We start from the raw sequence: 14,192 nt of genomic DNA on the forward strand, positions 1-14,192 counted from the left end.
ATTAATTTTGTGCATTCATAAAAAGTAGACCTGAGTGCCACCTTTTAATTTTTTTTTCGTGATGCACTTTATTCACAAAATGAAAATATAACATACAAAAAATAATTATTTTCATACCATTAAAAATATGTTACTAACAAATATTTTACCCATTTAAAAATAACAACACTTAAAATTTTCAAATGTCACGTGAAGTACTAAAAAATATCACAAAATCTATTGTAAAATTTATATTAACATATGTAATAAACAAAAAGCTAGCACATTATTAAAATAAAAACTAAAATATAAAAAGAATATATGATGAAACACTTTCTTATTGTTACACACAGCACATTATCATGTTGGCTCCATACATTTATTCTATCTATCATCACTATAAAAGAAAGAAATTGATACCAAAATAATTGTTATGACTTACCATGTGACGTATTCTAAATGGGTGTTACTCTAAAATGTTTATAAACGTAAAAAATGTATTCTGTGAAGTATAATTTAAGGAATGTTAAACAGTGATTTAAATGTCAAATTTACCTTCAAAAAACTATTAAATTGTTGGAAAAATTAAAAATCAATAATGTAAATAGGTTTCCTCATATTAACGTAGCTGATTATTAGGGTGGTGCGAAAAAGTAAATTTTTTTGAGTATCGAATTCTAATAGGGTTCCAAAGATGTGTATTTGTATGCTAGTTAACAAAAAACAAAGAAAAATTCCTAATATGATCTTTAGTTCGGGCAAAGGGCCTAAATAAAATATGAAAAACACTAAATATAAACCCAATGCTCAAAAAACACTGGTAACTTATTTTATTTATTAACATTGTCAGATAGCTGAAAGCCAAATTGGTAGACACCATAAAAATAGAAACAAATACAAAAACAACTACAAACAACAAACAAATAAAAAACTTTCACAGAAAAAAAGTTCATAGACAAGGACAAAGATAAGAACAAAAAGGATTTATAACAGGAAGTAATAGTAGAAACATATATTAATACATAAGTAAATAATTCGGACACTAGAGAAACAAATTAATAAATACTATATAATACACTATGTATAGATCATAGGATATAGAAATATAATAAAAATAAAATATGATATAAGAAGCAAATACATTGTGTTGTAATAACATTTAGAACTATAAGGAACGGATTAGAGATTAATTTTGGTTAAGCCAGTAAAATATAAGCCAATACAGCACGAACACTAGCTTCATTTCTATTGGAAAAATACTATTGGTTCCTTTAAAAATACTTACTAATCAATACAGAATATCATTATTTTTACTCATAGTACATAATAAAGGATGAAAGCATCTACTGAAAGTGAACTTTGAAACTAATATTTTTTATCAAATAGTTGGAAATCTAATTTGTGATTTAAGCAATCACTCACAAATTCATTTAAATGTTCCTTCTAGATTCTAAAGAGTCTAGGATAGTTTGTAGATCCAGATTGTAATTTGTACATTTTTGATTCATAATACTGATTCAAATTTGTCAATTTTGAAACTATTAGAATTACTTAAAAGGCTCCAGATAATGGAATTAGTTTCTAATTTAGATCTTAGCTAAGGAAAATAAAGACATATAATTGAGTCAGTATTAGAAGAAAAATAAGTAATGAATTTTATTAATGCAAGTGTTCTATTTCAGGGTGGCCACCAAACTTTGATTTTGAAATTCATGCACATTTAAAGGTTTTCAAGAACAAAATTTAGTTTTTAAAGGAATTTGCTTGATGGTGAGAAACTACGCAAATTTAAGATGTCAATATAAAGTTATGTACTAACACAGGTCCTATACTTATATTCCAATAAAATACAGCATAAAAAACTTAATTATTGTTTCTGAGCAGCAGGAACTTAAAAAAAATTATACTTGAATAAAATAGTTCCCAAACTATCTACCCAACCAAAAATGATTAATATACATAGTCATGTGGCAGGTTAAAATTCTTAAGTGCCTTTATTGGCTTATTACTGAAACATAAGCTACTTATTAAAATATCAGAAAATATTTAAAGGTATTCAAAGGTACTGTTATATTTCAAGATTCATAGTTTTATTTTGAAATTATTAAGCTACTATATCTAACATTTCGTTGTTCGCCATAATAATATTAATTGCTGAGAATAAAGATAATAAATAATGGTAGGCAAGAACAACTCAAGAAAACTACGCAATAATTTGTTATGCTCCTGCTCTAGTCAATACAGATACCGAGTTTGCAAATAAACATGGCTATGTACATTTTCATGCGCTCATTGAAATACTTGCATATTATTATTTGTGAGTGGAAGCTTTCGTAAAATTGCCATTGCCATTTTATAAATAAAAATTTTTACTAGGTAGACCTATAAATTATAACAAAATTAAATACAAAATAATAAAAAAAAAGTGACAAATATGTGAATGCAACCCTCTTGTTTATGCTCTCAAAACACATTTTCAGCCAACCAAAGTTTGCGAGTGAGCATATTTTAACAACACACTTTGCTTGTTATATATTTATTTTCATGTAATATATATTTTCAATTAACCCAAATAGTGTTTACTGCACTTTTGTAGATTCGACAAACCTTTGATTTGGCATATGTCATTCATGACATCACAAAACAATGGGGAATGGAACCCACAAACGCTGCCAGCCTGCTGATGACCCCAAATATTTAAGTTGGCCATCTCGTCACGTACAGAGTGACGCTACATAAAATGCATTCCAGAATCAGGTAGGGTCAAGTCTGAGGATTGCCTAACTGTACCAGGGCTTTAAATCGTTTTAGGCTAACAAAAAAAAAGCTTGAACTTTTACATGTAAATGGTAAGAAAATATTTTTTTATCAGTATGCAATTAATGATTTGTGATAGGAAATAAATTTACTTACATTTTCCCCATGCAAAAACATAACATAATTTACACACGAGAGAGGATAAATGTCTCAACTTTATCATCGTGCACAGAAATAAGAGTAACTCTTCTGAACAGCATTTCGGCAAAATTACATTTTTCCACAAATTACTGCTATGTTCCAATATAGTAGCTTGTCTGTACAAACTAAAACAGGAAAGAAAATTATGAGCATACATAAACTGGTCAGAAGCTGTATACGCAATTCAAACAACAGAAAATTGAAAAAAAACCAAACTATTAGGTAAAATAACGTCTCGTAAGCAACATCTCAATAAGTTGGGTGCCTTTTGTATGCATGTTTCAAAAATCTTATCACACTACGTCTAAGCAATAACAACACTACCATATTGAAGATACAAATGCCCGAGGACGATAAAGGTATTCAAATGTTTGGTGATCAACAGCCAATTTTCAATATGGCCGTGGTCAAATTAATCCAAGTTGACGAAACCACGTTATAGCAGAACTGCCACCAACTAGCAAACTGTAAAAACTATTACTGGTTTTCTTGTTAATTTGAAATGAAATTCTAATATCATCAAAAGTATGGGTTTGACATAACCTGTAAAACTAGCAGACATTATCTGTGAGAGAGATAAATGAAATTCCCAGCGACAAGTAATTCAAGCATAATTCCAGGTTTTTTCCCAACTACGAAAATTCATGCATTATTTCCAGCTTTTCCCGAAATTCAAGGCTGGTGACCACCCGGTATTGGCATTGGCTGTAATATGTAATAGATTCAATGTGGTAACTAAAGAGTCAAGTGTGAGACCTAAATCTTTGACCAATTTACTCATGGTAAGTGTTGATTTTCCAGTTCAAAAATAAAATTAATGGGGTGAAATTTTCTGATAAAAGTTATAATAGTAGTTTTCCCATAGTTGAGATTAACTAGATTTAATTTACACCAATGAGCAATAGCATTTATGTCATTTTGGAATACAACACAATCATGGAAAGAGGCTATTTTTCTACAAATTTTTAAGTCATTAGCAAATAAATACCCATTGGAATATTTTAAAACCTTTAGAATATCATTAGTAAAAATGTTAAATAATATGGCTGAGAAAGTACCACCTTGTAGAACACCATAAATTGCTACTTTTATGTCAGAATAAATATTGTTGATTGATACATAAAATGTTTGGTTATACAGGTAAATATACAACCAATTTAAGAATTCATCTGTTAATCCTACTTTATTAGTTTATTATGATTGATTTATCAAATTTTTTGCAAGATCAAAATAACAAGCATCAGTCTGACCTCTGGTTATTATTTCTGCAAAAATTGGGTTTAGAAAAGAAAGAATGTTAGTTGTGGTTGTTTTTTCATTTCGGAACACATGTAGGTTGTCTGACAGTTTGTTTGGTAAATAGAAGCTGAGATTCTTAAAGATTATTTTATCAAACACTTTTACTTAAGCTTTCTGCCTTTTTTATGAATTAATAATTTTAGCAGTTTTCCATTCAAGGGAATAAACACCATTTTGTATACATCGATCCCTCACTTAGCACGTCGTCACATTGCCTAATTCATTTAGCACAATGTGAATTTTACTGCCCCAGTCTTAAATAGCACGTCTGTAAATTTCAGTTAGCACGAAATCGCCACACGCAAGAAAAATGTCGGGCAAGACGCCATGAAGTCTGGTTTAACTCGGTAAACAACAGATGTACAGTGGCGTATAGTTAGGGTAATGCGAGAACTAGGGTGGTTTACTTTACTGTAATGAAAACCATAGCCAATGGGGAAATGTTGTAAACCAGATGCTGGCATGAGAGTACAGGGTTTACTGAACTCATGCAGAAGATTCTGCATGGGAGTAGGTTGCAGAAGATAAAGGCTTTTCCTAAAAATGGAGTCATAACATTAAATAATAAGTAAGGCAGGACAATGGCTTGTTTTAAAGGCAAAAGTGAGAAAAGGTACATTTGATAAAAATATTAAACCTGTAGTATTTGAGGAAGGGGATAAAGTGTTGGTTGCATAACACAAACTGTCATTGCTTGTAGATAGTAAAATTAAAAAAATTCTTTAGGCTTTTTGAAGGCCCATTTGTTGTAGTCAGTAGTTGGTCAAAAAGTATATAAAGTTAATAATACAAACAATCATGTATCTTTGTTAAAGCCATGGAAAATAAAGTTGAGTTATTTCCATAGATAATTAGTCAAAGTTTTTAAATGAGTAAACGAGTTAACTAAAATAATGGTTACTATTTTGAAATTAAATGGCAGTGGAGAATGTATCACACTGATGTACTGTATAGATGGTATGATAATAATATAGAGTATTACTAATAGTTGGGTGTAAGGGTTGATATGCTATAACACAATTTCTTATGTTTATCCTATTAGTTAGCCAAGGCAGACTAGCTGCCTAAAGGGGCCTTAAATGAGTGACCCTACTTTCTGAGAACTTGGGACTTAGATCAATTGGCATGGTATCCAATAAATACCATACTGATTAAGAAGGAAATGAGAACGTTGAATGCAGGATTTTTTTTAAAGGCGGATGAGCTGAAATCCAGATACTGGTATTCCGTGCTATGTTGCAAAACCAGGCAAAAAAATCAGGTGTGAAGACATTAATTCTAAGGAATAGATGGTAATAAAAACATAATCATAATTTAAATGGCTTGGGTAAGCAATCTCTTGGTGAGTTCGGAAAGTTAATTGAGATATCATTTGATGAATGGCATTATAGTGGAACACAGATTGCCAGTACCTTGAATAAGTTTGTTTCCTTTGAAAACCAAATATATATAGTTGAATTCTTAACTATGTAAATATTACATAGATATTAATTTTCATGTTTTATACCAAATTTTGGTAAAATATAAATTAACTAATATCATAAATTTAGTAAATGGAATGACTGTGAATTCATAGAAAATTGTTGCATTAGAAGGCTGGGGTGATGTTAATTAAATAAGTTTTTACTTACATTGAATATGAAATAAGATTGAGATTTGACATAATAGGGAAACATGAATAGTTATAAGAAATGATAAAGATACAATGTTAAAGGTATTTGTTCTTGCATTTAGAAAAACTGGAAACCATGATTAGTTTAACATTTGGTTGAATCTGATACATTAATAATTTTACAAGATAACATAAAATTGAAATATTTGTAAATGATTTTGTCAATTAAAAAGGAATTTTTAATATTTCATGTCACCATGTTAGTTTTTTTTTACCAAGAAATGAATTTGTATTACAATCAAGTAATTAATTTGCATCATTGCATAATTTAATAAAATGCTACATGAAATTTTTTGGGAAAAGAATGAGTTGAGTTTTGGTTATACGATAATACTGACGAGTAATAGTATGTTATTCTGTGCTTAAAGGTAAGTTGTATATATTGTCACATGGTTAAAAATTGTTACCATTAATTTATAAATTATTTTATTTGTCGAAAACAAAATTTAAATCCTTTCTCTAGTTCGAGACTTGGTTTCTCTCAAGCTCAGATGTTGTAACACCTTTGATGTAATTTGGGTCTCCGCGGGGCTGGGAGAGTGCGAGTCTTGCACGTATTTGTCTGGGGGGCGCAGGCGTGACTGCATTTCAGGCCAGCTGACGTGTTATTGTGCTGCGAGTCTGGAGAAACACAGCGCAGACTTGTTTACCGTTCTTGTGAGGCCAGCTGAGAGAGGGTCGCAATCTAGCGGCCAGTTTTATTACGTGGACATCGCAGCGCGTGGCCGGCTTGTTTTAATAACTTTACGTGTTTGGAAAACACAGGAAAACTTCCCGTCAGGATGTTTTTCGCGTAGGGGTTTTGGGGCCAAGTAATTTGGTTAAAAGGGACGTGAAATGTTTCTTCGGGGCTGTAATCCTGTGAAAGGCTGTTATGCTGCCCGGCCGTACATCGTAGGAGTGAGGCTTAGGTGAGTGAAATGGCGCCTGGATGATTCCTTGGTCTTAGTCTTCTGCAACTTATGTTTCTTCGTAGTTAACTTTGAAATTCCCTTTTTGCGTGGTAGTTATTCTTAAATAACTTTTTGAACAATGGTTTACTAAATTTTAATGAGGTCACAACTAAAGTTTACTTTTATTTTCAGTTACAAACTCTGTAATTCGTTTGTATCATGATCCTTTTCTTACATGGTTATGATGACGTTATCGAACTAAACTGAGTAATTATTTAAAGTCTTTTTCTTGTTAGTGAAATGTTCTTGATAATTTTAATACTGAAGTTGCGGAATAACTAATGACATTTGGCATCACTAGGTGGCATGGAAAATTATGATAAGAATAAATTTAAAATGTTTGTGGGTAGAATAATGGAATCATAATAACTATGTTTATTTATTTGTATTTATTTATTGTAGAGGACGTGGAAGGTTCCACCTTATTTGTTATCACTATTTATTTTCTTAATAAATGTTGTGTGTTCTATTGTTTTTAGGGTTATCTTATTTTTCTCAGTATCCTGATTTTTCAGTCCTTGTACTAGGATAAACCTACTAAAGTGATTCTAGTGCCCCCCCCCCCCCCCCACCCTGAAAGTGAGACGTGACAATATTATTAAAGTAAATGCTTGACTTGTTTTCTTGCAAATGCAAAATGGTATGTTCAAATGTTTACTAAAAGTTACGAAACAGTATGGAGTCTTTGGAAAATTTTGTAGTAACACATGTTTAGTGTTCCTCTTTTGTGAGGCACCTAGACGGCAAGGAGGTTAACTTTAAATTGTTTGGTATGAAATTAAAAAGAACCATTTCAAATTAAAAAATTCAAGCTTATAACTGAGAAGTAGCTATTCTAACATTCAGTGTTTTTTAAGCTACGCAACCTATGCGAAGCTTGAAATCACCTGCGAATCTTGGCATCACATTCGAAGCTTCAAGTATAATGAATAGCAAATTTACTAGCGGTGTCAAATCGAATATCAAAATGAGGTTTGATTTGATCAGATGAAGCTTCACACATGCCTATGGCCGAAGCTATAGAGCATATAACATCTTCAGTGTTGGAAATAATAATAAAAGTAATTTATATTGTTATTTGTGCATGCCCAATTAGATGAACATCAGTTTCAGAACAGTTAAAATGGACAAATAAGCCTTCAATGTTATTTGTAAAGTGTAAATGATGGGGTAGGGTTGCAAATCTAGTACTACTTTATCGGATTTTTTACATCCTGATACTCCTGAAGCAGAAAGTAATTCTTGGGAAAACCGCTAACCAAAACATGCAGCACACCATATCATTTTAGAGTAAAAATCATTTAAAGACATTCCAGCACAATACAATTTCCAAACCTTATATGGTGAAATTTTACGCTCCCACCAATTTTGTCCATAAGATGTAAATTATTGTATTTCATGTAAGAAGTTCCTCAAATACTTTGTTTCCCATATGCAATATGTTCTTTTTTAATTTAAATCCATTATTTGCAAGGAAATTACAGTTTACTTACCATATTAACCCAAAAAAAAAAAAAAGATGAGAATTTTTCATTGACTGCCCACCCAAAAAAAATGGAGGTCGCCTTATAACCGAGAGCAAACTATTTTTAAAAAAAATTTTGAAAAAAATTGTTTTAATGAATTTTTTTTTAATCACAGAATATTTTTTTTTTAAATTGAATAGCAGCATTATGAATAAGATGAAATATTAGATTATCATTTTTAATTCTAGCAGATATGTGGACAAGAAATTAAAATATATTTAGTTTTTTTTTTTTTGTGATTCTGTACAGTGACTTCCTGCTAAGCAAGGAAAAGAAAAAGGTGAATTAATAATTTTTCATGAAAACTTACCTTGCATAATTGGGAGTCATCTTACATTCAAGGTCGATTTATTTTCGGGTGAATACAGTATTTGGTTAACGAAAATATGTAATTGTTCAAAGTGTAAAATACTCTTTCAGAAACATTTTCAAATGTTACAATCTCAATCTGTTCTGCCACCACTGTGAAGTACATATTAAAATGTAGCCAGCATTGGTTGGCATTATGATTGTTACGTTTATACTTGTATAGTGTGCGCACTCACAGTCAAATATCAATATATCACCGATTGTATGCAGCACACTCACTGTCTTGTGCTTAGTAAACTCTAATGGATAGCCTGCACTCTTTCATGGTAAGAGCGTACTACAACTAAGATAGTTATCAGTATGCTACGTTACTTCAGTCTTGCATTCTGGTTACGGTTTGTTATCAATTTATTTAGTTGATACAAAATATGGTTTCTGTTTTGTAATAGCTATTCACTAGTAATAGAGCATCATTTAAGAGTGGGATTAAACACAAATTTAAAATATGGGTTTGATGTGTAAATTTTCTTTCAGACATTTTTTAAAACGTTATCACATCAATCTGTACTCTTTTTTAACTTAATTGGTTAACATATATGGAAGTTATAATTAATTTTTTTAATAAGAAATTCAAACATTTTGTTGTTATAATGTCTTGAACCCAAGTTTTCATAAGAAAATGTTAACATTAGTCAATTTAAGTCACGTATACTACTAGCAACCTGTGAAGGAGAGAAAATTTTCTTTTTCTTATCCATGAAGATTTTTGAAGACAGTCCCTTGAAAAACATTGCTAACAGAGTTTTACTGTATTACCGAAAACTCTGGAAAAACTAATTTCATCTAAAACTAAATCCTAAATAGTTTCTGACCGATAACAAAGATAAACAAAGGGTTTTACACTGTAACATAATTCACAGAGGATCTTTAAGATAACATGTCCTAAACTGCTTCCAACCCACGGCCGGGTCAGCAAAGTAAAATGCCTCCATCTTCATCTACCCCTCCACCATTCTTCCTCTGCTCCGCCACCATTCCTCCTCCTTCACTCTGTTCCATTATTCTCCTGTATCCTGCACTCCTTTAACTATTTGCTCTTCCAACCCCCTCCTTGGTCGTCCCAGCGACCTTCCTGTGTACTTCATCTCTAACATTTTCCTAGGCAGACTCTCTTTTCCAATTCTCTGGATGTGATGTGGCAATACCATCCCATTCTTGGTTTTTTCCATGATCTCATTCAAGTCCTGCTCTTGCTTGCACCATCTTATTCCTAATCTCTCTCTCCAAGTAACTGCCAAAACACTCCAAATACGCTTCATACCCATTGCTCTTATCTTCCCAGCATCCCATTAGTAGTTGGGCTCAAACCATTGATGGTCCACCCTATTTGTCACATGAGTAGTGCATCCTAGCACCTAAGACCTCCGAGGACCCTGAAGCGGGGTGGTGCAGTGGTAACACACTTGGCACACATTCCAGATGACCCAGGTTCGAATCCCAGTATAACTATCCATTATTTCCCAAAATCATGCCAGGCAAATGCTGGGATTGATCCTTACTATAGACAATGGCCACTTACTTTCATAACACCTCTGGTTTCTACAGTTGTGTGTTTATCATCTTAAATGACCTCCTTGTCAAAAAGATGTTAAGTACAAGTTTAAAAAAATTACCAAGGTCCCTTCCTGAAAATCATGTTTAGACACAAAACCATCTACACAATATTTTTGAGACCATAGCTTTTCTTACAACTTACAGTTTCTTCTTCAGACCACTTCTTGTACACTCCTTTTGGCACCGGACATTTCACTAATGCTTGAAGAGCTATACTTGTGTCATAACCAGACTGATGGAGCTGGAACAAATTTCATAAACAAATTATGTAACATAATTATAAAAAATAATACCCAATAAACAATCTTGAAAATAGGACATCTGAAAAGCACATCAGTTTTAATCATGTGTAACTGGATTATAGGGGCATTGGGTGCTATTCCTGAGGAAATTGAGACAAAAAGCTTGCAAAGCAAAGGAACTTCCAACAAGATGTACAGGAGGATAAAAGACTTCTGAAGCAGACATCAAAAAATAAGGCAAAGAACAAGAAGATAAATACACAGATGAGAATGAAAGTGATTAAAAAACTTGAGAAAATATTATGTTCATAATATTTTGCTGAAGTTATGTTTAAACCATTTTCAAAGATGACCTTACTCTCTAAAGAATTGTCCCCCACTCCCTTTTTTTAAAGTTGGTGAAAATCAAATAATTTACTAAAAAAAAATTTTTTCTATGTTTTATGTTTTTTTAAATACAATTTTCTAAAATTAATTCTAAGATATACTTGCTTATTATTATTGGTCACTACTGCATTGGATTTAATAACAAAGTGCACTATTAAATGTATCACTGTAGAGACAGTATAGATGTGAATTAAAATTACATTTTTCATTTCTTTATGAGTTTTAAACACAGAAATGACACAAAAAGCAGCTTCCACATATTAAATTCATCAGCTATTCAAAAAAAAAACCCTCGCACTAGATGGCATGTACACTAACATAACACACATAAAACAATTTCTTATCCAGCATAGCCCATGCTCTGACAACAAAGGCTCAATGGTGAAGTTAAATAACAGCCAACGTGTGTTTCTACTTTACCAAAAAATATTTTTCTTAAAGTGTCACGTACAGGCATTAACAGTATTTTCGAAGGAGAATTACGTGAAAAAATATGCTGCTTATACATGGCAAAATGAATTTTTTTTTTTAATGAATGAACACCTTTATTCTGCCTCTAGATAATACTCCAAAGAGCCAGAGGTTGCATGTGAACGACCAACTTTTGCATTGACACACGAACATGACACTTAAGCACTCACAGAAAAAAAAAACCTAGAAATGGTGAGCAGGGATTGATTTAAATATTTTAAAGTAGAACTAAACTCACAAAATATTAAGTTTCAAGTTGAAGTACCAAAAGAGAAGCTTTATAATAGTGACTCTGGGTTATTTTTTGTGTGCAACATCATGCATAATACTACCTAATGAAGGGCAAAATAAAATCTTGTAAAAACCCAAATTACTGCCCTTCCCACTTGTTAAAAGTTTTAATTAAGGATTTAAATGTTGTCTTATATTCAGTACTATGGTTAAGTTTTTTGATATAATTTAGGTAACACTTTCTTTATTTCTTTTAAGAAGTATTCCTGTGTTAGTGTACATTTTATGATCGTAATTTACATTATTTCATGCTTTCTAAGTGATTCTGACAATTTACTTACATTATAGTAAATAAGCCCCTAGGTTTTATTTTTATGTTTATTTCAGTAGTTACATTTTTATTTACTTTAAAATATTTTAAGTATTGCTTGTTTTAGTTGTTGTTTTTTTTTTTGCCAAAACTTTTTGTTTGAATAAGCTAATGCAATAGTTGGCTGGGTGCCTAAGAATGAGAGGGAGAGAGACAGATCACAGAGTGTGAGAAAAGACTCTTGGAGTATGTCGGGCAGATGTTGCCATGTGTCCGTATCGGCTGATATTTTGTCGCAGGATTTTTTTTTTTTGGCTTAAAAAGACGTCACTAGACTTCGTGATTTTGTTTTGGTGTAACATCTGTCATGAAAGCCTCACTGTGAGGTGCAGGAAATTGTATGTTGCTATGGTTTTATAAGGGCTATGCTGTGATTGGTCAGAGAGGTCACCACCTGGAACTTCCTTCGGGCAGATGTGGCTGCGCAGCCTTGTTCGTCAGTCTGTGTCTGTACTAGGTACCTAGAGGTCACGATTGGGCAAAGGCCCCTATAAATAATATAATTATGAAGTTGAAGTAAATTTCGTGACTTTGGTCCGAGTAGCACCAAATTATAACATTTTTGGACTATTTATTTAGAATTTGTGGACGGCAGTCTTTGGTATTAGCCCACAACAAAGATAGAGTGAAGGACCGAGTCCTTTGGCCTGTACCGTGAGTTTGTATGCAACCAAAGGACTTGGTTGTGAACTATATTTTAATATTCATCCTTCGGTACCTACGAACAGTCGACGTGTATGGCTCTGGAGTTTATGATGAGGTTATGTGTGAATTGTTTGTAACTTCAATGTACATTTGTTCTCGTGGTCGGAAGATGGTGGCCATTGTGCTAATGTGTTTTTTTTGTAAAAGACAATAAAAAGCAGCAATCTCAGTTTGTGTCTGAGAGACATTATTTCAGCAACCAATTGACGACAGTAAAAGTAATTTTTTCTGGAACTTTTATAATTTTCAGTGCCCAATTTATTACTGTAAGTGTTAATGATATATGTATGTCCACTCCTAGGCCAATTCATTTGCTAGCCAGTTGGTCTGGGGTGTGACAATCTTAAGGTACCTTTTTTTGTGGTACGGTTGAATATGCAGGAATTAAGAAACTAACATATTTCCTGCTTTGCATATAATCCACCATATCTGTCAGCCAAAGATTTGGTACAAAATCATTGTTGCATAGATGAAGGTAGACAATGATTAAGAGATTATGTAAATGTATTGAAAGTGTCCACTATGATCTACGAGCCTAATAAATAGGCTGGAAATTGAAATTTATATCTATAAAACATTATCATGAATGATTGTTGGTAGTCATGAAGAAAAAAACACTGGCACTCCACAAATTGTGATTTATTCCCGAACAAAGAATTTACATCTCATTTCCAAAACAAATGTCTCCGAGAAATCACTTTACAAAGGAATGCAAGGCTTAAATTTTGATGATTAAATGATGACAAAGTTCACTTGTGGTTGAACAGACAAGGAAATGAGCTTCTGCCCTCCCACCTAATTCTCACAAAAAGTAGCGCAAAATTTAGTACGTTAAAAAGTCTGAAAATGATAACATAACACAGGCTTCTTTAGCGAGCCGGCTGTCGCTACATTTCATTACATTTAATTCAGATAATGGACTATGCCATCGGGCAAAACGACTCTACTACAACACAACAATCAAGAACACCACCTGTAACAACCCAGACAGCTGCCTCCCCCAATTATTAAATAATTTAATTCATTAATTAATATGAAGTTCCATCATGTTCAGTACATTGGTTAGGTTTTCTGATATTTAAATAACAGCTGTTGAATCCTTTTAAGAATTTTTTTTTTCAATATGTTTTATAATCATAATTCACATTGTTTCATGATTTTTTAAGTTGTTCTGATGATCTATTTACCTTATAGTGAAAGAGCCCCTAGAGGTTATTTTTACCTTTTTATTTATGTAGTTATGTTTTTATGTGCTTTAACATATTTTTTTAGTATTTCTTGTTATTGCGTTGTTCATAAATAAGCGTGTTAATGTTAGTTACTTTGTACTTTTATTTTACCATGGCCCTTTGTTTGAACGAGCAGGTGCAATGGTTTGCCAGTCGCATAATAGTTAGAAAGAGACAGAGGAGCTGTGAGAAAGGACTCGGTACTGTTGCCATGTGCCAGTATTGGCTGGTATTTTTAACAGTTTTT

The 14,192-nt window shown here is 32.2% G+C and overlaps 1 protein-coding gene across 5 annotated transcripts in view; it reads right to left on the minus strand.

The window, feature by feature from the left end:
* LOC134529189 (arginine-glutamic acid dipeptide repeats protein-like) overlaps positions 1–14,192 on the minus strand; it is a 197,176-nt gene that overhangs the window by 146,024 nt on the left and 36,960 nt on the right. For all 5 annotated transcript variants that reach the window (XM_063363029.1, XM_063363027.1, XM_063363028.1 and 2 more), the window contains one exon: positions 10,453–10,551. In XM_063363029.1, the coding sequence (XP_063219099.1) occupies positions 10,453–10,551 (99 nt within the window). The remainder of the gene's footprint in view (positions 1–10,452; positions 10,552–14,192) is intronic.

This window comes from Bacillus rossius, chromosome 2 (assembly GCF_032445375.1).
Source record: "Bacillus rossius redtenbacheri isolate Brsri chromosome 2, Brsri_v3, whole genome shotgun sequence".
Lineage (NCBI taxonomy): Eukaryota > Metazoa > Arthropoda > Insecta > Phasmatodea > Bacillidae > Bacillus > Bacillus rossius.